Raw genomic sequence first — 27685 nt, 5'->3', positions numbered from 1 at the left:
CCATTCTTTTTTTTTATAAATTATATTTGACAGAATGTATTTGAGAGTCTCTTTGATGTATAGCTGTATCAATTTTGACTTTTTTGTCTGGATATAAAGAGAAACAATCTTTTAAGCTCTTCTTTTCACTTTTTCTTAACCCCTGCCCCCAAAGAGGCCACACATCCCTTTGCACAGCTATTGCAATTATTTTGACATCAATCCTAAATAAGGGGATGCCTGGATATGAGAGTGGCCATATATGTGGTGTGGACCACTTACCACGTGGACTTTTAATTCTCTGTTTTGAGAACTTAATTCTTTCCTACACTTAGGTAAATATCCATAACTGAAGAATTTTCTGTAGTAATGGTTGTTCCTTACTACTAAGAATGACTGATCATTTTCTGATTTCCATTGCCTTAATGTCCTCCATATGAAGAAAATGACAAGGGAAAAAACCTTGAAACAAAATAATGGAACATAAGTGAGAGGCTTATATGAGTTTATAAATCACATTTTCTCAAAATAAAGGCATTAAAATGTTAGTAAGATATTAGTACATGGTTTATCAATGCCATCCTCTAATAAGTATTTTTTCTCTTATTATTCTGCTTCCCTTACTCTTCTCCCTTTTATTTATTTTTTCTTTCCCATGTCAAGTGTGACTTGCTTCCTAAGTCAAAAACTCATGTAAGTGAGTATGAAAACAAGGTCAACTTACTGTGCACTGGCATCTGGCTTCTAATAAAGAAGTATCATCATCTAGAAAGTACCTGAGCACCTTTGAATAACTAGACTAAGTCCTTGTGGTGAAATGGAAGATACTAATTTCTTAGGCCAGAGTTAAAGAAAGATCAAAAGTTAATTTTCACCTTTGTTTTAAAATCGCAGACACAGTAACATTATTTCTCAGCAGTATGTCCTCACATCTTGTTATTACTTCACATTACAGGCTTGAGGAAATGTGTATGCATAAAGCTGGAGTTTGGTGTCAAAGAAGAAAAATAATACAAAACACTGAGTGGTATTCTTTGTTGCCATACAACACAGGCCGTGTTCTGTGTTTGTGAGAGGACCTGGCCATGGTTTCATCCAAAATCAATGGCACTTCAAAGCCCCCCTGAATCAGCTCTCGGTACAAGAGTCAGATCACTCCCCTATTGCTTCCTATCTTACTTTATAGTGTCTTTCATTCCATGCCTATTTAATTTCATTTATTGCTTTATTTCTCTGTCCTTTAAGTCTTTCCAATTTGTCCTTCATGGCTATAACTAAATATAATATATTAACACCCAAAGGTATTTATGTAGATGGAAATCAATACGCTTATCATTGCAGCACCATTCCTTATTGCTTACATTGGACACTCGAAGTACATTTTATTTAAATGCTAACAACTCTTCATTCCTGCTTGGAAAGCATGGTGATCTTCTTGGCTCCCTGCCCCCTGCAGCCCTCTAATCTTCACAGCTACTGGCCACTTAGCTCCATCTGGAGGTTCAGCCTTTTTCCGCATTTTAGAACTAATCCTGTCTCTAGGCTGGGGGTGTACAAGAAACCCTTAGTCAGAAGCTAAGTGAGTCAGTATCCAGTCAGCCTTACTGCATTTGACCTTCTAATTTATTTCTGAGATCCAGGTGCTGGTCCCAGCCCCCTGTAACCAAGGCCTGGCTTTCTTCTATACTAGTTCTGGCAAGTGGGTATCTATCCTGTCTCTCCTGCATCTGTCTCTGGCTAGTTTTCCTAATTGATACCTTCTCGCTGACTGAAGTTCTACCCTGGCCTTCTCTCTGTTTCCTCTGTAACTCAGTTTCTTTTTATACCTGCAGTTGCCATGGGTGTTCAATCTCTCTGGTGCCCCTGGACTCGCCCATATCTCCTTGTACTGCCAGCCTTCATACCATAGACCTATCTTTTGCTAGGAGACCAGGAGTGACACTGACTGTCTGGACATTTTCCCTGCCTGCTGCAGCCATCTCTCTTGTCACCATCTCCAACCCTGTATATCTTGAGTCAATGAATCTAAGCTGCCTGCAATCTGGCCATCTCGTTATCCAAGACGTGACAAGGAAGAACTATTTGAACTGCATCTTTGGTTGAACTGTTATGCTAACAGCCTCTTGATAAGTCCACCTCATTTCTTCCTATGGCCCTACCACTTACACACTTTAAAACTCAGTGCCCTTGCCCTGGCTGGTGTAGCTCAGTGGATTGAGCACGGGCCTGTGAACTGAAAGGTCGAGGTTCGATTCCCAGTCAGGGCACATGCCTGGGTTGTAGGCCAGTTCCCAGCAGGGGATGCACGGGAAGCAACCATACATTGATATTTCTCTCCCTCTCTCCTTCCCTTCCCCTCTAAAGATAAATAAATAAAATCTTTTAAAAAAACCCCAAACTCAGTGCCCTCTTTGTAAAGTGAGATCATAATGAAATATGCCCCTTGGTTATTTTGAAGATAACTGGTGAAAAATGCATAGAAATGGACCAAGCCTAAATAAGCAATTAGTAATCTTCACTTGCTATTATTATCTCACTGCTTAAATCTTTGCACTTGTAAAGTGGAACTATGTCACTTAATGATGATCATTAATGAGATGAGAAACTAAAGAAAAATGCTAATTTTTTAAAAGTAAAATAATTGACAGCAAAATGTTTATCAGCTTTAAAAATATGTTAAATTACAGAAGTTATCAAAAACATTAAACATGAGATATTTTAAAAGTATATTTTCAGTAAATGTGTCCTAATATACAGAAACCTAAAGCATTTAAGAGGAAAAAAGATTCTTTGAGTCAGTCATTTATTTCAGAGCAGTATTTTGTGATCATTTGGGGAATTTTATGTAAGTAAAATTCTAAGTCCCACTTTTCTGAAATGGTTCATTAATTTACCCTAAGAACCCCATCCAATTTGCTCAGTTGGAGTCCTCAACTTAATCTGCACTTGAAAATATTTTAAAATATTTTAAGTGCAGAGTGTTTCTCTCTCGCCAAAATTATGTTGCCTTTATCTTTTTCTTCTTGTCCTTTCGGTGAATTGTCCCCTCCATCACAAAAGTTTGATCAAAATGATTGCTTTATTTAAGTTAAAATATAATTGATGTATAAGATTGTATAAGTTTAAGATGGACAACAGGCTGATTTGATACACTTGTATATTGCAATATGATTACCACTATCATGTTAGCTGATACCTCCATCAGGTCATATACCACACTTTTTGGTGGCGAGAACATTTAAGATTTACTCAGCCATTTTGATCAAAATGAGTGTTAAGAGCTTTACGTAAGCTCAGCCTGCATTTTGAAGAAAACAAAGGACACCACACCTGAAAGGTGTGGGTAAGAACCAATGAGTGAGAGAGAAAGAAGGAAGAGGGGAGAGGGGGAGAGAGGAAGGAGGAGGCAAGGAGGGAGAGAAAGGAGAGTGGGAGAGAGAGAGACAGAGAGCTTCATTCACTATCATGCCACAAAGACCTCTCAATTCTGCATCATTCACTTTGGATGTGATCAAGGCTGGACCAAATGCATGTTCATGACCTAGAAGCTTGTTTTGGCACTCATTCAAAATAATGAATATTATTTATTATTTGTTCAGCATATCTTTATAGGAGAAGCTGAGTATTGCTTGGATGAAGGGAAAGACTGAGCCTGGAGGATGGCTCAGAGATCTTTCTTTGCTTCCCCACATTCCCAGTTCAGCTGCAGGCATGCATGGTCATACCCTTACATAAAATCTCTGGTTACCCAGATCCGCCATCTTAGAAAGCTGATGAGCAAGTGTCCATTGTTTCTTGATCGTGTCTCTTGAGAGATGTTCTGGTAAATATGATAACTCTTTCCATCTCTTAACATTGACAGTATTTCAGACTCTCAGTGACATCTTTTTATATTTTACCAAAGAAAGTGGGGCAGCTGGGCAGCTGCTTGGCTGGCCCAACTCTGAATTCAGTTTCAGAAATTTCTTGCTGTTATTATAGCCTTCCTATTTTTCCCCTTAGGAACTAAATAAGAAAAATAAATGCTGAGAATGTCTTCTTTAGGAAGTGCTTAAAGAAGTAAAAATAAATTATCATTATTTTGCTTAAAAAATAAATAAAAGCACGTTACCAGACATCCTCGGCATCTTCATCACATTCTGCACCGAACTGGCAAATATCGCAGGTGGATGTCTCCTTTTGGCTGGTTTCTCCTGAGCCTTCGTGGACTGTAAGGACAGAGAAAAGAAACAAAAATCACTCAGATAAGTGTGCATAGTATCAACAACTCTAATACCACGTTAAAGCTCCTACTTTTCCAATGGATATTTGCTATTAGGGCTTCATAAGAATGTTGTCCTCAACTCCATTTTCCTCCCAATTCAAGGACGACTCTAATAATAATATGCCACCCATTGGTATGTAGTGAACACTCCAGCTTTTACAAGCAAAATAAAACTGATGAGACTTAACTAGATTTATCAAAATTGCTCAGCTAATAAATAAACTAAGTGAAAGTTATTTTATGGAAAGGGATTCAGATATTTTTCTTGTCTATAGGAAACAATTTAGAGTATAATTTATTTAAAAAATACCTAGCATTTTTCTCATTTCTAAATTATATTTTTTATTCACAGACTTTTATACATAATTTAAAAAAAACTTATGTGGGTGGCCTTAACTTATTAGATATATCTTCTTTTCTCTCCTTAAGATGTTAAGTACTGATAAGAAAGAAAATGTTGATTATAAATTTTTAGAAAACAGCTTTAATTGGTTTGTACAGTGAGTTCTTGAATCTTACATAAATATGTCACAGAGCCCATTACAGGGGTTTCTTCTGAGAATTATGAGCACATGTTTAATTTTAAACATGTATAATCACTGATGATGATTACTGATAGTCTTCTTTTCTCCTAAAAAATTACAAGTATAACAATAGGCAATGTCTAACCTAATTACAAAACTAACCTCTTAATATCAGGACACGGCAGTATAAAGGAAGAAAGACTTTCTAGCATTTTGAGTCCAAATAATAAAAATCTCAGAAACACTTTTGAGATGATGAATTACTGTTTATCCAATTAAAAAATATTGAAAGCAAAAATCATTTTCCTGGTAAATGAAAAATTGCAACAACCTAACTACTGCATAGATAATTTTATTCCATGAACAGATCATAGACTTAGAAACAAATGTTTAAATTAAAGTCTTTAAAATGTGCATTTCTGCTAAAGGCCATGCATTTTCAACAGAAAAAAGACTATAAGCAAGTAAGTATGGCACTGGCTCCTATCTTTATGAACCTTAATAAGATAAAATTTGAACAAAAACATAATTTATTAACATGCACCCTGAACCTGAAAAACCCAACCTTACTTATTTTCTTTTATTAAGATATTTTCTCATCATTTCTTTGTTGTTTACAAACAAGTTTTTAACATTTACAAAAGCAAAGATCTTTATTTTGTGATTTTCTTTGATTTACTGCTGTGCAGATAAATGATTTAATTTTTTTAAAAAAAGGACAAGAAGACATCTCTGAGAGTACTCTGTCTTACAGTGTTTTCAGAAAAGGTAGATTTATTATTTTTTCTAAAGCTTATTTTTACCTGTACTTGATTATTTGCACTTACATTAAAAATGTTATGAATTAAACAGATGAACTTCAATTGCAAAAGTATTCATGATAGGGTTTTAAATTTGGAAGTCTTAAAAAAAAAGGAGTTCTTCCTAGAAAGAAAGGATTTTGAACTCTGATAAAATGCACACTTATTATCCTCTCTGTCACTTTAATACAGGCAAGACCATTAGAATGGACCGTGGGGATAAGAAAGAAGCTGGGGTCCCACCTCAGGGGAGACCGGACAGCTGAGGTTTTCTCTTTATTACTTTCTTGTTATTAATGTAACACAGAAGCTGCTAATGGGAGAGAACCTTTTAGTATTAGCAGGATTAGCAGCTTCCAGACTAACACTTCCCATCACTCAGGAAACACTAAGGTGCAACGGGAAGGTCCTTAATGAACAGTTACAGCCACTTAGGGGCAGCCCCCACGTCTTTTGCAGTTGAGAGCCTGGGTTAAGGATCTACTGGGAATTACCCAGGGGAGAAGTTGTGCCAACTCACAATTGTACACAATAGTATGCACATAATATAAACTATATTAATATGACAATGTATTATTTAGAATAATATATAATAGTGATATTTATTATAGTACTTTACATATGTAGTATATGTAATAGTTGATACACAGTGTATATTATACATATACACTATATGTACTGGACTAAAATATAGCACCTCAATTTACTACCATAGTGAGTTAGGAAGTGTTCCTACTTCTTCTATTTTATGAGAGTTTGGGTATGACAGTATTATTATTTGATTTCTTCATGAAAGTTATTTCAATTTTCTATTTTATTGGTTTCTGCTATTATTTATTATTTCCTTTGTGTTATTCACCCAGGGTTTAATTCATTATTTTTATAATGTTTTTAAATGTTAGAAGTACTTGATTTTATACCTTTCTTATTTTTCAATATATTTATTTAAATCCATAAATTTCCTTATAAAGACTGCTTTAGTTATATCCCATGAATACGGGTAATATGTATATATATATGAATATATATATATATAAACATATATATATATATATATATATCATGTATTTTGAGATTTCTTCTCCAATCCATGGATTATGTAGTGTGTTTTTTAATTTCCAAATATTTGAGGGCCTTTAAGAGTATATTATTTTATTCATCTTTAATTTAACTCTATCATGATTAGACAATACATTCTGTTCAAATCTTTTTAAATTTATTGAAACTTGATTTATGACTGAGAATATTATCTATTCCTTGAATAATTCATGTGCATTAAGAAGTTGTAACTTCATGTGAGGAGTAATTTTCTATAAATGTTAATATGTTTAAGTAGATGGTTTATATTGTTCACATCGTCCATAACTGTACTGATTTCTAAGTTGTTCTACTACTGAGAAAAGAATGTTAAAACATCTATGAGTTACAGTAACATTATTTCCAGTTCTCTTTTGTTTTGTCTTGTATTTGGGAACTTTGATATTGGGTGTAGAAGCATTTAGCCATCTTGTATTATGTCTTCTAAATAAGTGACCCCCTGCTCATTATAAAATGAACCCTTTTAATCTCTAGTAATACTGTCATCTTAAACACTACTTTATTCTGACATTGATAGAGCCACCAGCTTTCTTTTGCTTATTGTTTCTATTATTTTATACTCAACCTGTGTGTTAGCATGTTTAAAATGTGTTCCTTACATGTATAAAGGGCCCATGGGCAAAGCCAAAGGGCCCTTGAAGGGCCCTTGAAGGTTTGAAGGTGGGAGGCAGGGACGGGTGCGGTGGAGGGGTCGAGGTGGGGTGAAAATAGAGACAGCTGTACTTGAACAGCAATAAAAAATAAATAGAATAAAAAAGTAAAGTGTGTTCCTTGATAGACTCAAAGATACAGAGAACAGGCTGATGGTTGCCAGAAGAGAGGGTCTTGAAGGGCCCGGTGAACAAGGTGAAGGGGTTAAGAGAGACGGATTAGTAGTTGCTAAATAGTTATGGGAATATATATAACAGCATAGGAAATAGAGTCAGTAATATTGCCATAACTATGTGTGGTGCCAGGTAGGTACAGGAAATACCAAGGGAACACTTTGTAAAGTATATGATTGCAGTTGAAAAAAAAGTGTGTTTATGTGTTTCTCGGAAACCTGTAGTTAGATCTTGTTTTTAAAATCCAGTCTGTATATGTTAGCGATTGTCAGGGCATTTAGTCCATTTACTTTAGGGTAAATAATTTCTGGGTATCCTTGTGTTATTATTTTGGTGATTGTTTTAAGAATTACAGTACACATCTTTAAATTATCCTGTCATTTAATGAACAATTTAAGAACTTTATAATACATTTACAGCCCACTCTGCATTTTTACTGCTGTATATCATACTTCTGCCTATGCTGCAGAATTCCTGTTCTTTTTAAAAATTAGTTTTATTTTAGCAGCCATCTTATTCTGTGCAAACTGCAATGGCAAAAGCCCGAGATTTCAGTGCTAATGAAGACCCTAGCCTATTATTGTTAAGCGAGTATTTGACTTCTGACATGCATTTATTTTAACTTTTTAGGACTTACATATATTCTCACATTCTCCATGGAAGAAATCACTGATATGTGATATTTATAGTAGATTGCATTGATTTTTCCAATTATTTTTCCAGTCTGTCCAACAAAAGGGTTAATATGTTTCTCTCTCTAGCCATATGACTTGAGTTCCATGATATCACTGTCGGTCTAATGACTTGCTTTTGCCATTGAAATGTAATTGGAAGTAAGAAGCTATATGCAAACCAACACGTGGATTTCTTGCTTTCCCCCTCTGCATTAAAAACAAACAAACAAAACTTCTGGCCAAGATGGAGGCATAGGTAGATATATTGTGCTTCCTCACACAACCAAAAGAAGAATAACAACAAATTTAAGAACAAAATACAACCAGAACTGCCAGAAAATCAAACTGTATGGAAGTCCAACAGTCAGGGAGTTAAAGAAGAGACATTTATCCAGACTGGTAGGAGGGGTGGAGACAGGAAGCTGGGCAGAGAGGACACAAGACAAGGCAGCAGCTGGAGCACCAGGGAAGGCAAGGTGGTAGCCAGGTGAGGATGGGGGGCTGGTGGACTCGGTGGTCCCACATTGGCATGCAGATAAACCAGGAGGAACAACTGGGGAGTAAGAAAGACCACACAACCCAGGGTTCCAGCATGGGGGAAATAAAGCCTCAAAACCTCTGACTGAAGAAACCTGTCGGAGTTGTGGCAGTGGGAGAAAATCCCGGCATCATGGGAGAGTTCTTTGGAGAGACCCACAGTGTCCTAGAATGTACACAAACCCACCCACCCAGGAATCAACACCAGAAGGGCCCAATTTGCTGGTGGGTAGCTGGGGAAGTGACTGAAAGCTGGTCTAGAGCCCAGCAAGTAGCTTTGTTCCCTCTTGGACCCCTCCCCCACATACAGCACCACAATGCAGCCACTGGATTGGGTTGCCCTGCCCTGGAATACCTAAGGCTCCTCTTGTTACACATAACAGGTGCATGAGACAAAAAAAAAAAAAAAAGGCCCAAATGAAAGAACAGATTAAAGTTCCAGAAAAAAATACACCTAAGCAATGAAGAGATAGCAAATTTATCAGATGCAGAGTTCAAAACACTTGTACTCAGGAGGCTCACAGAAATGGTAGAGTATGGCTGCAAAATAGAGGAAAGAGTGAAGACTATGAAAAGTGGATTGAAGAAAAATGCACATGGAACTAACAGTGATGAGAAGGGAACCAGGACTCAAATCAATGGTTTGGAGAAGAAGGAAGAAATACACATTCAACCAGAATAGAATGAAGAAATAAGAATTCAAAAAAAAATGAGGAGGGACTTAGGAACCTCTAGGACAACTTTAAACATTCCAACATCTGAATCATAAGAGTGCCCGAAGGAGAAGAGGAAAAGCAAGAAATTGAAAACTTATTTGAAAACATAATGAAGGAGAACTTCCCCAACTTGGCAAAGGAAATAGACTTCCAGGAAATCCAAGAAGCTCAGAGAGTCCCAAAGAAGTTGGACCCAAGGAAGCACACACCAAGGTCCATGATAATTACATTACCTAAGGGGAAAGATAAGGAGAGAATCTTAAGAGCAGCTAGAGAAAAGGAGACAGTTACCTGCAAAGGAGTTCCCTTAAGACTATCAGCTGATTTCTCAAAAGAAACCTTGTAGGCAAGAAGGGACTAGAAAGAAGTATTCAAAGTCATGAAAGACAAGTACCTACATCCAAGATTACTCTATCCAGCAAAGCTACCTTTTAGAATGGAAGGGTAGATAAAGTGCTTCCTAGATAAGGTAAAGTTAAAGGGTTTCATCCTCACCAATGCCTTATTGCATGAAGTGATGAAGGGACTTATCTAAGGAAAAGAAGATCGAAAACTATGAACAGTAAAATGATAACAAACTCACAACTATCCAGAACTGAAACTAAAGAAACAAAAACAAACTAAGCAAAGCAACTAGAACAGGAACAGAATCACACAAATGGAGATCACATGGAGGGTTATCAGAGGGGAAGAGGGGAATATGGGAAAAAGTATAAGGAATAAGTAGCATAAATGGTAGGTAGAAAATAGACAGGGGGAGGGTAAGAATAGTATAGGAAATGTAGAAACCAAAGAACTTATATGTATGACCAACGGACATGAACAAATGGCGGGGGGGGGGAATCTGTGTTCGAGGAGGAGTACAGGATGTAGGGGAATAATGGGGGGGGGGATGAGACAAGTGTAATAGCATAATTAATATAGTATATTTAAAAAACAAAGAAAAACACAAACAGGCAAGCAAGCAAACAAACAAACAAAAAAAGAGATTGTAGAACAGGAGCTGTTCCTTCAGCCAGTCCCAGAATGAGAAGATACATAGAACGGAACCACAGTTGACCGAAGCCATAGGAGCAAGAATTTTTGCCACTAGTACTGTAAGCCCCTGAGGTTTTGAGGTCACTTGGAACTATGGCTTTACTTACTGAATAATGACCAATAAGACTCAGATTAATGTTATCAATGCATTCTAAGGAAACATACTTTTGTATCATTTTCACATCTCAGATTTTGGTTGCACTACTTTTTTACACAACTTTAGATCTGCTTTACATTTTTTTCCAAATCATCCTTTACTATTTCTTTTCTATACCAGCATATATTCTGCATTACTTAAGGCATATTTCTTCTATTATATGTTTATTTTTTCTCAACAGAGCACTCCCTTTCCTTGTCTATGCGTGGGTCCTATTTTTCCTCCACTCTTTGACAGATCTATAAGGTGTGCCATTCAGATTAAGGAGAGCATAAACATCAAACCCAGTAAAAGCATAAATGAATAAAATCTTTCACACGCATCAAGCCTGAAATAAAGTCCTTGAAACAATCAAATTCTATAAAAAAGATAATGAGAATTCTGAGCTTAAATATGACCCATAAATACTGGTTCTATATTTATTTAAAATTGAGAAAAAATATTTACACAAATTTTAGGTAGACCTTAATGTGATTTTTTTTTTAAATTTAAAAGACATTTTACTGTTTCTATTTTAGAGTTAGTACCAATCTAGAACTAAGTGTTTATTCTTTCTTAATTGATAGAATGACATGTTCATTCTTGGTAGACTTTTAATTTTTCCATTTTACTTATATAGGAAAAGATTTATTGGTGGTAACATTCAATTATCTGTTGTTATTAAGCTTATTTTGATAACAAAATTATAATAAACAATATTTTTTAAATAACTTGCATAAATTACTGTTTCGTTATCACCAAAAGCTGAATTTTGAGTTCATCTTTCAATAAAGGAAAAAGTTCCACTTAAAGAATAGAAAGAAAATTTTAAATCAAAACTCTTCATTCCATCCTTTATGGACAATTTGTGGGTTTTGCCTTTTGTATGCCAGCTTCGCCTTTTCTGTGCTTCTCCCGCGGGGAAGTGGGCCCCACAGTGTGGAGCTGCTGACGGGTCCCAGAGGCTCACACAACACTAAGCTGTTGATTCGGAGCCCTGATCATGTTTTCTCTTATAGTTTTCAACACTTTCTTGGAAATACTACTATGACTTTAAAGAAAAAGAAGAAAAAGAAATACTTTATTTTTATTCATATTATAATGTGACAATATTTGAATAATAATCACACTATTATGTCATGTTACTGAAATGTTAAAACAAGAGACTTAGCATATTAGTCTGCTATTTAGAAAATAGATTTATCCTGCATATGTATCAATACCACAATGCAGTAATATGTGTTCAGATTTTAAGGAGGAAATGCATTATCTTTGTTTTTTTAATTAAAAGAACTACGAATCCACCATTAATTTTTAATTTTAAGTGATTTAGATGCTAAAAATTAAAAAAAGACTAAAATTACATGTATACATAATGACTTAAAATTCTAAAAACCACTTGAAAAGTCTAAGAACTGAGTTTCAAGACTAAGCAAATGTAATTTTATATTAAACACTCAAAAGAAAAGATCATTACAGAAAATTTAATTTTTCATAATTAAGCTAGTTTGCTAGAGCTTGACAAAGTTTCTTTATAAATCACATAATTTATCTTCTATGCAACTAAAAATAATTTAAGAGATTAATACAATGCTACTATTTTGAGGCATGATTTTATTGTCACTTAAGTCTCACTGACTTCACTCGATTCTGTCTAAGTTACAACTGAAGAGACACTGAGAGCTCTCCTTGTCACCACCAACATGGGGACTTGGTACCGAGTCTCATTTTCGGTGTTGGACCGCCCTGGCCTGCAGCTGAAGAAGCTGCCCTGGGTGCATATGCCCTCGGTCATGATGGTGTACGCTCTGGTGGTGGTGTCTTACTTTCTCATCACCAGAGGAATAATTTATGATGCTATTTTTGAACCTCCAAGTGTTGGCTCTAGAACTGACTAACAGGGGCATCAGAGTAAATGGATAACATGTTACAGAAGGACTTGCATCCAGCTTCCTGTTTACAATGGGAGGGTTAGGTTTCATAATCCTAGACTGATCCAGTGCTCCAAACATTCCAAAACTCAGTAGATTTCTTCTTCTATTCGTTGGATTCATCTGCGCCTTATTGAGTTTTTTCAAGGCTAGAGTATTCATGATAATGAAACTGCTGGGCTCTCTGATGGGTTAGAGTCCCTTTTGAGAAGAAATCTGTGGATACTGGATTTGTCCCTGTTATTGAAGTTTTAAAGGCTGAACTAATTCTCTGATATGACATATGGAAAAGGATGAAACACAGTAGAAAAGAAGCATCTAGTAAAAAAAAAATATGGAAAGCATATTAAAGCTTGGACCAGAATATCTTCTTGGTATCAAAGAGACAAGTGTATCGCAGTGTTTTCCTGCTGACCTAAACTGACATACTGATCATATTAAGTGGCATTTTTTCTCAGTTTTTAATTTCTTAAAGAAAATACACCCTATTTCTAAAACAAACAAAAAATGAACTGAAGATACTCAGTTGAGAAAAAGAGAAAGATGGGAGGCAGGATGAAAGAAAGGAGAGAAGGGAGAGAAAAGGGGTATTCAGCTTGCCATCATGCATGGCGGAATTCAGAGCAAGTTACTACAATAGATTCATGGAACTCTGTCATATCAATCATGTGGTAATTATAAGTAAAAATAGTTTTACTGTTCTCTGTATAATTCGTTTAAATTATTTTATATAAATGTATAGAAAATTTTATTTTTCCTTATTAAATGCCTAAAAGTTAAAACATGCAATTTTTATTGGTAAATTTTGAGTGCTGGCTTGGGCTACATGGGGTACTATATGCATAGTGAAGACAAAATCCCAGCGAGAGGAGACTGAGAAGGGACTGTGAATTAGTAAGTATAAAGAATAAATGTAGGTGAGACTTTCGCACAAATGTCCTGATGAGAACAGGGAATGAGGCATTCATTGGATAGAGATGTAGATATTTTTAATGAAAGGAAGGAGTTCCGGACTCATTTTCTGCTGAGAGAAATGATGGAGCAGAGAGGACCACATTTGTGCAGGAGAGCAGGGGGGTAATCACAGAAGCAATGCCCGTGAGAAGCGATGGGTGTACACAGGTGTAGTAGTTCTTAGAGGTAGGGACACATCTTCTACTCTAGTTGAGAGGGCAGAGTATGTGGGTACAGATGCAGGAGGCAGGTGACACTGGAAATAGAGGATAAAATAGATCTCTGGTTATATTTTTTGCTTTTACTCTATTTGTACATAATTAAGAGGGGCATCATCATTTGAGAGAAATGTGAAGTACTGTAGGAGAGTGAATATGAATGAAGAAAGATGAAAGCTTTGTCAGCCTTGTAAGACTAATTTATTCCTTCCCAATTCTGTGCTTAATTTTTCTAATTAGTGCATCTTTGATACATAAAGATGTGTCTTTATTAACTTGCACTTTTGTATGTCTTTAGTATATGACTTCTGGTATTGAAAATGTAGAGGCATTTTGTGACATAGAAAGTTTTGTCTGAATCATCAAATAAACACTAAATTGCCAGTAGAGTTAACGCTAACCTACTGAATGTTGGTTAAAGTAGAATTGCTTTGCAATCTGGTACCATCTGATATCTCACATTTATTTCCTAAATATTTTCCCATCCCATCACCGCTACACTCATTTAGCCTAAACTTGTACTACTTGATCTGTGCACTTACAAACATGCCTACTTTAAACATATCTCCCGATGTCTTATTGAAATACAAATCTGATCATACATTTAAAATGGAAAATGACATAAAGTCTAAAGGTAGTTACATGAGAGACACAGTTCAGCCCTAGTGCTAGGTGAGCTGAATTTAGGTTGCTCAGGCTCTTTCCTGGTCTGCAGATTTCTTACTTGTAAAATGAGAAGCCTGCCCTGCTTAGCTCACAGGCTGTGGTGAAGAGGAAGCAAGAGGATGTGTGAAAGTGCTTTGCATCTTCTAAATTGCTCTGCCATCCTAAAAGTAAGGTGTTGACATGAAAAAAGTGTCAAAGTTGAAATAAAGTCATTGTCTTGTTCCCAGTAGAAGGGTTTTTGAAGGCAGTCCAAGGCTAAGCATCACAAATGTGAATTGTTGGCTCTTGCGAGGAGCTTATGATGATACTGAAGCCTTGGTGGGAACAGGAAAATGGGAGTTGCAAAACAACACAACAAAACAGAGACATAAAAATATTGAGGAATTTATAGACGGAATCTTGCACGTACACACAGAAAAAGCCTCACTTGTTTTTTTTAATCTTAAGGCATAAAGGATGGAGGAAGAACGGGTAAGACATGGGCGAGGAGTCTCTGAGAGGTGTTCTCAGAAACTTCCCAGAGCTCTGTAGTCTAGTTAGTAGACTGGATCTGGGAACAAACACGCTCAAGGAGCACTCTCTTTCTTATCAACAAAGGCACAGATGAAATTAGGGCTTTATCTTTTCCCCTTCTACTTGCCTGCTATGAAGATTGGTTTTCCCTGTATACCTAAAGATATTTCATCCAAGTTTCAAGTCCAACAGAGACTTAACAATGAAATTTACAAAGGTTACAGCTTGTGTAAATATACAACTCATTGGCATTAATAGGTCAATGAAATGAAAGAACTGCAGTAATGATGAAGCCAACTCTAAGAGGTCATAGTATTTGGTAAAACTGGTAGTCACAGCAATAATTTTTCTGAATTACCTGTAATATTTTCCAGTCTAGTTTTGCTATTGAAGGTCCACTCTCTGAATTTTGGAATCACAATAACCAAAATAATAGGACGAATACCAAGGCTGGAATTCAGTGCTTGTGATGAGTTTCAGGGTTGTGTTACATCTGGCCACATTCTTTCCTCCCAAACTGCTTGCCTTATAGTGAAAAACCCTATTTCATCGCTACAATTTCCTTTCTGCCTATCAGCTCTAGGTGGTTTGGTTGTTTGTGTGATTCTTTTTTCCAGTTTACAGCTGTCTCTTAAACTTGGGTTTCAAATCTGTAACCTACTGCGTAGAGCCTAGCGCTCCTGAAGACATCTTTCGTGATGCTGCATCTTGGAATCTGTTCCCACTAGAAGCCAAGTGAGGCAGGCTCCTGTATCCTCAGTGTCACTTCCTCCCAGAAGAACTGCTCTCACATACGTTATTTCAAATCAAAATAAACAAAAGAAAACAAGATGAGAAAATGTGTCCTGAAAAGTATACATATAGAAAGGTCAGAATTTTCGAGTTTGAAGTATGAAAGAAGATGTGACTATCTTCCTCAAAATGGGATAAAACCCCACAAAATAAAACAAAACCCACAAAAATGACCTAAGAAAGCCAAACTGCTGGAGTAGGTTAGAAACTGGATTCAAACTAATCAATACATCTACTTACAGAACCATTAGCTCAGTCTAAAACTGTAAAGTGGAAAGAATGAACCATTATGGAAAAGATAGCTAGATTTTTAAAAATTGCATGGATTTAAGAGAAATTTTTATCATCATTAGATTGACAGGCTATCCCAAAATAAATGGAAAGAGATAATCTTTAAAAAATTAATAATACTCTATTTGGAATTTTGTTATGAGACCAATTTTCTAAACTTTGGGTTTTTAAAATCAAACCACTTTCATTTATAGTTCCATCAAGTCTCTTGGATCTTTGCCATGGCTGGTGAGGCTCAGTGGATTGAGCATCAGCCTATCAAATGTAAGGTCACTGGTTCAATTCCAGGTCAGGGCACATGCCTGGGTTGTGGACCAGGTCTCCAGTTGGGGGCTTGTGAGAGGCAACTGATCGATGTATCTCTCACACACATTGATGTTTCTCTCTATCTCTTTCTTCCTCTCTTCTCCCCTCTCTAAAAGTAAATAAACAAAATCTTTAAAAAAGGATTCATGGATCTTTTATTTTTAAATACCTTACACTTGAGTTGTAAGATAACCAAATCTGAATCAATTCCCTTGTTTTTGCAGATTTGGAGAAAAAAAAATCTTCAAGTTTTAGGGAGAGTTGATGTTAACTCAAGCCATGAAGATTTAGGTTTAATATGAACTATAGCTTATTTTTCTGTTTAATGTTTGTTTTAAAATTATAATATTGAAGGACACACATGCTAAAATTACCAAGCATAAAATATGACTTAACTTTGTGAATAAATCAAAACATGTTGGTAAATATAATAGGCACAAAAAAGAAATATTTTAACAGATCAAAATATCTGTATTGTTTTAACATTGTAAGTTACATGGGTAGAATAACAAAATTTTAAAAAAATATACTTTTGTAGATCTTCGTTGTTCATTTAATTGTCAGAGAAGTGTTCCTAATGACAATAAAATATTGGTCAATAAGTAAACTGGAATTATATTTTAAATATACAAATATTGATTATGACATAACCCTGTTTAGTTCAAAGGTTTCCTACTACCTTCAGGATAAAAATCCGGAGTCCCTTTTCACTGTGTTCAGACTCTCATGAGTTGCTCCCAACTTCTCACTCCCTCCCCCTCCATCTCTCGCACCCCTGGCGTGCTCCTTATGCTCACGCTGTACTTGTGACTTCGCTGGGGATTTGCACAGGCTGTTTCCACGGTCTACAGGGGAATGTCTCCTCCCCAGCTGCAGGGATGATTCTGACTGTAGCTGGAAGACTCAGCTGAAGCACCACACTATTCAGGAAAGATTTCATCATTCTCCTCCTATGCCCTTAATTCCTGGGCTGTGTTGAGCTCTTGGTTTGCACCCCCACACATTTTTTAACTTATTTCATTCTAGAGGTCAGGTTACTCTCCTGATTCTCCCATTATTCTGAGAAATCTTCAAAGTTAGCTTATATTCATCCTTTGCTTTTATATCCATTTTTAGCTTGGGAGATGATAGAAAGTAGTGGTCAGAGAGGGGAATTTTGTGTTGTAGAAGTTTTAGGTAATAATAAGATTTCCAGATACCTAAACTGAAGTTGAAAAGAGTGAGAAACTATGGGGCAAGTGTTGAGAAGAAATACCAGATATACCCTGTGGGAGTCAGTAATGCTGTACATTAAAATGTCCAGGCACAGGGCAAGATTGCATTCGCCGGACACCCTGTGGTTGAACAGGCTGTATAACTTAGTTCTGGATAATGTGTTGTCGAGTGGGAATGACATGGATCTTTTCAGGCTGGAGGATTTAGTTACTGGTTGGAGACCTCCTCTACTATTGAAGGGTGACTTAGAGGGAGGGTACCCCTAGGGTGCTATGGCAGGGAGATAGAAAAACATTGATCAGATGTGGCATGTAATTTGGAGAGAGAACTGACGAGTTTTACTGATGGATTGGGTCCAGCTATGAAGTCAGTGTTCAAGACAGCTACTCCATCTGTCTGGGTCGCTGAGTGCCTGCCCTCACCCTCCACCTTGCCCAGCCAACCTGCAGTGAATATGTAGTGAGAATGGACCTTGGTTATTTTAAGCCACGAAGTTTGGGGACACGTTTGCTACTATTGCATTACCTTGAGTAACCTAGCATAATTTGAATGTCAGAGACGAACCTAAGAAGCATAGATACAGTTGATTCCACTGGGTTGATTTCACCAGCAGTTCCCCAGTACCCAACTACTGATGGTTACTCTGGAACAGGATATACAAAAGTAAGTCAAACGATGATTCATTAAAAAAAAAACGGCAGTAGTGGAGGTTTAGCAGCTTAAATCTAAAGGTCATATAAGCGAGTAGCATGGATTTTGAAAAGAATCAGTTTAGCGCCTGATAATGGCAGACTGTATTAATGGCAGTTTAAAAATGACAGTGTGGAGAAAGAAGTGAATGGCCTTGCATGGGGAAGTGAAGTAGGAGTAGATTAGGTTTGAAGGGGTATTTTTGTCACTGGGGAGAAGACAGAAGAAAATTGTCGAAACATTTAAGACAACTTAGCTTCAGCTACTTTTTCACTAGAGCTAGTATTGATAGTAACCATCATAAAAGTACAAGAATACACATGTTCTTGTATCCTTAAATAGGCCCAATTTTATTTTCCTTAGAGAAGACAAGAAATATTTCCTGATAGTTATTGGTTATTTTATCAGGAAATATATCCTGATAGTTATTTAGAAAACTGTGCTCACATGCATGCTTTTAATGCCCAAAAGCTGTTGAAACAAAGGTCAGATTGTGACTGATTCTGGGTATCCCAAATGGAAAACGCATCCGTTTTTCCTGTCTCAAAACACAGTCTGCTTCCTGCCCAAGTTCATACCCACACAACATTCTGTACCATTGCCTTCATTTTTCTCCAATGCTGCTTAGGGTTCCTCATGCATATTTGTATTTTTAGATCAGATAAACTGAATAGAAGTTCTTTCTCTAAAAAATATGTAGTGTGATTAAAAAATGTTAATGAAATGAAATATTGAAAGCTTTGTGAAATATTGATATGTAGCAACTAATTTTGTCTCTCTCTGCAGTTGCTTTTTCTTTGTGTCTCTGAAGCACTGTTCTTACGGAATTTTGTAGCTGCACAAGCACTGGTATCGGCAGACTTTTTAAATGGAAGAGCCTGGGGCTGGGGGAAGGGATTTAATAGCACCAAACGCAATCTCTTTCAAAATGTGCCTAAATACGAGGTAGTACATAGGACCAAAAATATCTTCACTGCATTTTAATGACAAAACATCTCTAGACAGAAATACGTTCCACCAGCACCAGTACAGGTATCAAAATGAAGAGGCCTCTTCCTGGGGTGTTAAAGTCCACATTAATTCCCCCCAAACATGGGCTGTCTTTTGTGACAGTTCCGTTCCTCCTCTGCTCCCACACTACCTTACAGCAGGTCAAAGAGAAACGTTGTTATTCACATTCCTTTGTTTAAAAGGGGATTTAAAAACAATGACAACAACAAAACGTGTAGAAGCTAGTACAAAGACATGGACAGATATTCAGGTGAAGAATTTCTAAATGGGAAAGACCTGTTTTAGAGACAGCTTTTACTACGTACGAGCCACACCTGGCAGAGTTGCAGGGCAAGGTGAGTGCATATGCTACAAGCAAAACGAACTCTCCTCAGCGAAGCTGCTGTGTATGGAGGGAGGGCTGTGGGTGAGATATAACAGCCAAGAGTGTCGCTTTCATGCCGTATGTTTTTCAAAGCAGGTTTCACATCAATTTTAATGCAACTGGGAAGATTTCGACTTATTTTTTTCAAGACAAATTACTTGGATTGAACTCTTTGAGAGCCCAAGAGCTTCAGTCAGATTAAGAAGCCAGTTACAATTTTGCTGCGTAGAAACATATATTAAAAAACCTGCAACACGCCCTGGCTGGTGTAGCTCAGTGGATTGAGCGTGGGCCTGCGAACCACAGGATTGCGGTTCGATATCCAGTCAGGGCACATGCCTGGGTTGCAGGCCAGTTTCCAGCAGGGGACTCATGAGAGGCAACCATACATTGATATTTCTCTCCTTCTCTCCTTCCCTTCCCCTCTAAAGATAAATAAATAAAATCTTAAAAAAAAAAACCCTGCAACACTGTTTACTGCATCTGTTAAATAGCACAATATCCCTATTTGTGATTACTCCCGAGATCAAATTAAGAACATTCTTCATTTGTTGGTTTGTGTCCAAAGAAAATACAGGAAAACAAATGCTAATGAAAAGATTAATGGACTTCTCAATGTATAATACAATAACTACCCTTTCAACTTTTGAGAAACAAAATAGAAATAAGGCATTGTCTAACACTCTTGGTAAATATCGTGTGGTTTTAAGGTCCTGGTCAGTATGAATTTGATTTAAGTCTGTGAATCTTTGCTGAATATTCCTATAGCTATCCAGGTAGAAATATCATATGTAAAAGTGTCCTTTATTCCAGAACAGATAAAACTTCCCGTGGTAAAAGACAATTTAGGTAGCTCTGAAAGTTTCTTATCATATGACAACTCAACTTTCTGATGGGTTCAGTGCTTGGAAAGATGTTCTGAGATAACTCATCAGATGAATCAAATAGAGGGATGGGGAAAAGAGTGGGGACTAGAGTAATCTCGTGTCTTTTCTTTCAGACGTCACATTTTTCTTTTAATAAGCCAGTAGAGAAGTTGATATGTCACTTGGTGTGGTGTATCCAAACCTATCAACCTGCCTTAAGTTTCTGCTACCAGTTTTGAGAAGGTTTCACTCACCTAAGCAAAGACTACATTTAGTATTAACATTCAAAATCACAAGTTACAAAACCCTGGTATGCGGAGGGATAGGTGGTGGCGAGAAGGCTACAAATGTACTGAGTTTTGTCTCTAAACTTGTTTGAGAAATTTTATTGCAATACAATACGTCCACTTAAGTGGGGGTAATCTTTATTCTACAAATTTTTATTGAATTGTGATAAAACTAAATTACTTTATATATATTTTTGCTTAACACCCAACTAAAAAACGTATTTTAAATTTCCATTCTAAAAAACATCTTTCAAAGATTAGAAATCAAATGTTCTAAGAACAGTGTTGTCTAGTAGGGTAGCCAATAGCCACTTGCAGCTGCTTAAAATTACATTTCATTAAAACTATATAGAATTAAAAATCCAGTTTCTCAGTTACGCTTGGTACCTTTCAAAAAATTAATAGTAACATGTGGCTAGTGATTGCTGTATTAGGATAAAGAACATTTTCATCAACACAGAAATTTCTCATGGTAGAAATGCCCTAGAAAGGTTAAGCTCAAATACAGTATATAGCCCTGACTGGTGTGGCTCAGTGAATGGAGCGTGCGGGCCTGTGAACCAAAGGGTCACCAGTTTGATTCCCAGTCAGGGCACATGCCTGGCTTGTGGCCAGGTTCCCAGTAGGATGCACAAGAGGCAACCACACATTGATATTTCTCTCCCTCTCTTTCCCCTTCCCTTCCTCTCTCTCTAAAAATAAATAAATAAAATCTTTAAAAAATATAGTATATAATAGTATTTATAAATTAGCCTTCCCAATTCAGTATTTTTGTTTTAGAATCTTTAACCTTTAGAAAATAAGAGATGGTATGACCATCATTTTCATTTTTCTATGAGGTGGTGGAATATTATGAGACATAGCTGCATGGTGTGCCTGTGCGTGGCATTTATTATGTTCTGTACCTTCAACTATAGTTAAACACAACAGAAATTCTTTTTAAGTATGTCTTTTTAAACTTAATTTTTCAAATTGTTGTTCAGATACAGTTCCATTTTCCCGCCACCACTTCCCCCCTCCCCAGCCACCCCCCACCTCCCACCCTCCATCCTACTCCCTTTGGCTTTGTCCATGGGTCCTTTATACATGTTCCTTGATGACCCTTTCCCTTCATCCCCCCATCCCCCCATCCCCCCTGCCCCTCCCCTCTGGTTACTGTCACTTTGTTCTTAATTTTAATGTCTCTGGTTGTATTTTGCTTGCTTGTTTGTTTTGTTGATTAGGTTCCACTTATAGGTGAGATCATATGGTATTTGTTTTTCACCGCCTGGCTTATGTCACTTAGCATAATAATTAATAAACTTTGTATTCTTATTCCATCTTAAGTGCTCAAAATATAGCTATCTTCTAATTTAGTCTCTAAATATCCTGGTAAGAAGTATCAGGTGAGCAGTATTATGACTGGAGCTCCACAGAGCACAGTCACAGAACTGGGTGCAGTAGATGTGAGTGTGTTCTTAGAGAATATTTTTCGTTCCCTGTGCAAAGGCTTTGGTTCCTACACCTGCAATTATATTTATAATTTGGGTTAGCATGCCTGCCTCATACATTGAGATCATTATTTGCCTAGAGTACAGCACAAATACATATGTACCGCTTAGTGCGTATCCTTGTAAAACTGTTTTCTTTTCATGGGGGCCTATTTCTTCCATGTATACACTTAGCCATGTGTTTAAACCAAATCAACATGGGAGGCTTGAATGGTATATTATTTGTAGCAGAACAGACTTTTGGTGGCTAAAAATTTTCTACAAAAGAATTACGTTCCTAACTGATATCATCAGGCCTCTCATTACCAGAAGTTTAATCGGGGAGATTAATGCCAAAGGCATGGAGATACTCAATTCTGTGTTTTCATCCAGAAGCAGTGATAAGCTGCGGATCTGCCACTACCTTGATATTTTGGAGATAAATGGATGTCTGAATAAACAGAGGCCTTCAGTCTCTGCAGCTGTCACTAACATATTTCACCCTAATTGCAAAGTATTTATTTTAAACACTAGAATACACACTGAAAAAGCTATCCTCAGCTGGTGAAAAGGAGGTTTTTGATTGCTGACTTTTCCAGATTAATTCAAATATTATGGGAGCTACTAAGGATGCCATTTTGTTCTTTATACTTTTGACTTTGTATCCTGGACATAAGTTAAAGAAGGAAAGAAGGAAGGAAAGATGAAAGGAATGACCTCTATGGTTTCTCTGTGGGTAAGAACTATTTAATTTTGCTTTGTGCCTTAGTATCCATATTTGTTGGCCCACAGTCAGGCACTTAGGAAATGTTTGTTGAATAAATTAAGGAAGAGATTTTTGCTGAGACAAGATAATGGGTTATTTTTAAAGCTTATATTTAAAGTTATTATGTTTCTTTACTCAAATATAATATATTGCTTTGTTATATTTGAGAAACTGATAGGTATCACTGTCCACCCCACCCACCCTTCCTTCTATCTCTCCCCATTTTTTCCTTCCTCTCCTATTATCAACAGAGGTTTTAGATTAATCATATTCTTGATATTTTGGAGTTTGCACTATATAAGCATCTTCTTTTTTTTTAAAGATTTTATTTATTTATCTTTAGAGGGGAAGGGAAGGAGAGAGGGAGAGAAATATCAATGTATGGTTGCCTCTCATGAGTTCCCTGCTGGGAACTGGCCTGCAACCCAGGCATATGCCCTGACTGGGAATCAAACTGAGATCGTGTGGTTCGCAGGCCCGCGCTCAATCCACTGAGCTACATCAGCCAGGGCTAAGCATCTTCTTTAAACCTTTATTTATCTAAAAGCACAATGACATTAAGGAATTGAGATGAAACTAGATATTAATTTTTTGTTCAATGATATAAACAAATTTCTCTAGCGCAGTAATTCATTTTACTGACATTTATTGAACACCAACTATCTGGTGGTAATCGAGATAAAGTTGTGAGCTAAATAAAGTCCATCATGAAGATCAGAATATTATGAGGAAATGCTCTTAAACATTTAAAAAAAAAACTTAAGACTGCCTGCTCTCTCTTCTAAAAATTAGCAAGTTCATTTACTCATTTAGTCTAATTCACGCCCCCTACCCCACTACCACCACCTGATTAGGAATTTTTGAAGGGGAGTGAATCAAAGGAACCAATTTTGCAAAACTGGATGTTGATGTTGTGGAACCTGGGGTCTGGGTCCCACCTCAGAGGGGGAACTGGCATGCAGGCCAGTATGGGCAGCCGGTGAGCCAGAACGGCTACGCAGGAAGTACCCAGGGTGTAATGGGGTGCGAGTGAGGAGCAAGCTCAAGGCTTAGTCTTCTGACCACACGCTACTTCTTACAATCCCCCAAATAAGGCAATCCAAGCTTCAGGTTGACCCCTTTCCTACTCTCTGCATTTCATTTTCTTTCTCAGAGAAATCTGGCTTCGGAAAATGATATCTAAATGGTAATTTGTCATTGCGCTGATGAGTCGGGTTACAATGTTTGAGACAGATAGATATATGCAAGACAGGCAGCTAGATGGCAGATCAAAGGCATTTGCTGACCAGAAGGTGGGAAATAGCAGTTGGGAGTTTTAGCAAATGCACTTAAGGCTCTAGAGGAGCTTCTCAGGCATTTATTAGAAGCTATTTCAAACCCTTAGGGTTATGGAAGATTTTGTGAAAAGCAGCTCTTAACTGACCAACTGTCAATTAGCAAAGGAGAAAACGCCTCAAGTACTCCATTATCATGATGATCATATAAATGGGCTTTGATTACTATAATAATGGTAGTATAATTTATAAAAAATCTCTGGTTTTAGATAGGAAAAGAATTTATAACTGGTGATCATCTGTAAAAATCTACTGTGAAAAACTACAAGTATAATTGCCCAATGATGTCAATTATTTTTCTTTCTCCAACTTTTCAGGGGATCTAATATAATGAGAAATAATAATCATTAAGGTTTGATCATGCTAATCTAATTTTCTGGATGGCTTATTAACCTTCCAAGGATGTTTTTCTTCTACTTCTTGATCATGAGATCAGGCAATAATTAGGGCAAGAATGAGGAACGTCAATTATATAATGATGTGTGAAAGTATGCAGAAAAGTATGAATATTTAGGCTTATGTTTTCAAGTTTGACTACATTCATGTACACACACATGTAAGCAAAAACCTTCTGATTTGTTATAAAAAGAGGTTTAATATAAATGAATTTAACATTATTATTTAAATGTTTTTCCTAAGCTGAATCTGGCCCCAGGTGCATGAACTCCAGAACTACAGAGCAGCAAAACGTAGAGTCTGCATTAAACAGTTGCACACATGCTTCTCTCACTTCAACTTGCAGTGGGCTAAAGTCCAACAGGAAGAGCAGTAATGTCCAAATATGACTAGATGGAAACACCCTTAAGAAGAGAAAGGAATGATTATTCCAAAGGATTGAGTTTTTTTAGAAAGACGATGGCATCATTGGGAATCTTACCCTTTGTGAAGGCATGGATGGACCTGGAGAACCTTCTGCTAAATGAAATAAGCCAGTCAGAGAAAGACAAATATCATGATTCCACTCATATGTAGAATCTAATGAGTAAATTAACAACACAACAAAATAGAAACAGACTCACGAATAGGGAACCCACTGACAGCTGTCAGAGGGGACTTGGGTTGTGGGGCTTGGTAAAAAGAAGTGATAGGATTAAGCAAAACAAACAAACAAACAAACAAACAAAAAACCCCTCACAGACATAGACAACAGCATAGTGATTACCAAAGCAGAGATGAAGGGGGTGGGGAGAGGTAGACGAGAGTATAGGGGGGCATGAATGAATATGGAAGGAAACTTGATTTGTGTGATAAACACAATAAAATATTCAAGTGATGCATGACAGAACTGTACAAGCAAAACCCAAATAATTTTATTAAGCAGTGCCACCTTAATAAATTCAATTAAAAACCCAGAAAAATAGTGGGTGCTGGGATCATGGGGATGTGTTGAACACCAGGTGAAGTCTGCACAAATCAATGCCTTTGTGCAATCTCTCTGAGATATTATTTCATTATCTGCAAAATGGGGATAACCCCACCCATTGCTGGGATGTTCCAAGGGTGGATGCAACATATGAAGAAATGTAGAAATTTATTAGGACCACCAATAAATGGTAGAAATTATTACTTACTACCTTTCTGGATTGTGAGCCATTTCTTCACTGAATTCATTTATTGAATCCAAACAAAAATATTTATATTTGAACCTAGTCTTTTGTGTTCCCTTTCACCTGAATTAATTTCAGTTGTTGGACTTGTACAACAATGGAGAGAAAGAAGTTTTACCTTGGGCCTGAGAAATACACTGCAGAGATGCTTTTGGTGTGAATCAAGAACATTCCCAATTTAACTCTCCTGCTTCTCTAGACCTATAGTGCAGATTACTTGTGGTGACTTCCATGGGGCCCTCACTAGATCGCTCTCAAATTTTTCAGCTGAATCTCACCTCACACTCTATGTATTGTCAGCTTATAAATAAAAATGTGAATCATAAATTGGACAACAAAGTGTATCCTATAGCCAACTATATTAATTCTGGCATGAAAAAAGGAAACAAAATATAAACATTGGTCAAACTCAGAGTGGGTATGACACTACCTGTTGTGATACTGTCGTCTTGATAGGGTTGGCAGGGTTCACCCAGCGGCTGACATGACACTTCTTGTACTCTGTTTCTACTAATGGGATATATGTCAGTGTTCCCTGACTCCATTCTGCCCTGTCTACATAGTATGGCAGCTATGGAGGTACCCATCTCAGGACCTCATTTTAAGAATGAACTTGCCATTTAACTGCAGTGAGCTGGCGGTCTCCAGGTGTTAGTGATTTCAAGATTGACCTCGGTTTTCAGGACCAGGCCACATTCTCTTTGTGCAACCGCAGCCAAAGGGCAAGCATGGCGGCACACTAGGGTCTGGCGGTTCTGGCCCCAAGTACATGACACTCCCCTGATGGGCAACATTTGCCCTGGAGGTGCATGCGCATTTGACCTAATTTTTGCCAGATGTATATATTGGTTTGAGGTTTGTTCTGCCCAGTTTTGCTCCCCATCCTCTTTCCTTTCAGAGTCACCACATCTGCTTCACAGTTTGAGGACTTTCCCAGCCCAATTTGGCTTCCTCTACATTTTCTCTTTCACTCCCCCAAAAGACAAACCATTTAGCTGCCCTCTAAATTTGTCTCCATGCCTCCTTCCCAGAGGACCAAACTGACATGTGCAGTAACAGAGTTTGAGAGGGCTGCGTGCTCAATTCTTCCACCTGAGCAAAAAGGAAAAGCGGCTAATGGACACGGACAACCGTGATCATGGGGGTGAGGGGCATAAGGGGACTAAACGGTAATGGGAAAAATAAACTTTCAGAAACAAACGGCCAAAAAAGAAGGAGAATGCTATGTAGAAATTTACTTAGAGACGTCACTTGCCAGCTTATTTTGTGCCTGGACGTGGCCATATGGCTAAGTGCTTGGCAGTGGAATATGACTGGAAGTGATGTGTGTGACTACTGCTTCACTTCTTTTAGAGGAAATTGCTCACCTTCTGCTTCCATTGTTTTCTTGTTCCTGAAAAGTGGCACATTGATGTGGCCTAGACTCAGCTTCTAATATACAGAAACTTCTCTTAAAGGAGCGGGTAGCAAAGCACAGCCCACAGGTAAAAGCTGGCCTGTGGGCTATGTTGTATAATTTGTAAGCTAAGAATGAATTTTATACTTGTAAAGCACTATTAAAAGAATAAAAAGGGGCAGAATATGTGACAAAAACTATATATATGGCCCACTGTATACTCAAAAGCTTACTTGCTTGCCAAATTCTCTTCCGTTTCTCATTACACATAATGCTTTGCAAAATATTTAGTCAAATAGGTATGATACTGTAAGCAAATCTGAAGGACTGACCACCATTTATAATTTTATTTGTGCTACCTAAATAAAGCATTTTTTAAAATTAGCCAATGAGCATTCATTCATCGAGATATTTAGAAA

The 27685-nt window shown here is 37.1% G+C and overlaps 1 protein-coding gene and 1 pseudogene across 1 annotated transcript in view; one reads left to right on the top strand and one right to left on the bottom strand.

Moving 5' to 3' along the window:
- TMEFF2 (transmembrane protein with EGF like and two follistatin like domains 2) overlaps nt 1-27685 on the bottom strand; it is a 237824-nt gene that overhangs the window by 105581 nt on the left and 104558 nt on the right. Inside the window, exon 5 of the mRNA XM_037043728.1 lies at nt 4091-4187. Within this exon, the coding sequence (XP_036899623.1) occupies nt 4091-4187 (97 nt within the window). The remainder of the gene's footprint in view (nt 1-4090; nt 4188-27685) is intronic.
- On the top strand, nt 12294-12812 carry LOC118985293 (oligosaccharyltransferase complex subunit OSTC-like; annotated as a pseudogene).

Source organism: Sturnira hondurensis, unplaced genomic scaffold (genome assembly GCF_014824575.4).
Source record: "Sturnira hondurensis isolate 20B ecotype Veracruz unplaced genomic scaffold, ASM1482457v3 Scaffold0004136, whole genome shotgun sequence".
In the NCBI taxonomy this organism is placed as follows: Eukaryota; Metazoa; Chordata; class Mammalia; order Chiroptera; family Phyllostomidae; genus Sturnira; species Sturnira hondurensis.
This window is presented reverse-complemented; position numbering and strand designations above follow the sequence as displayed.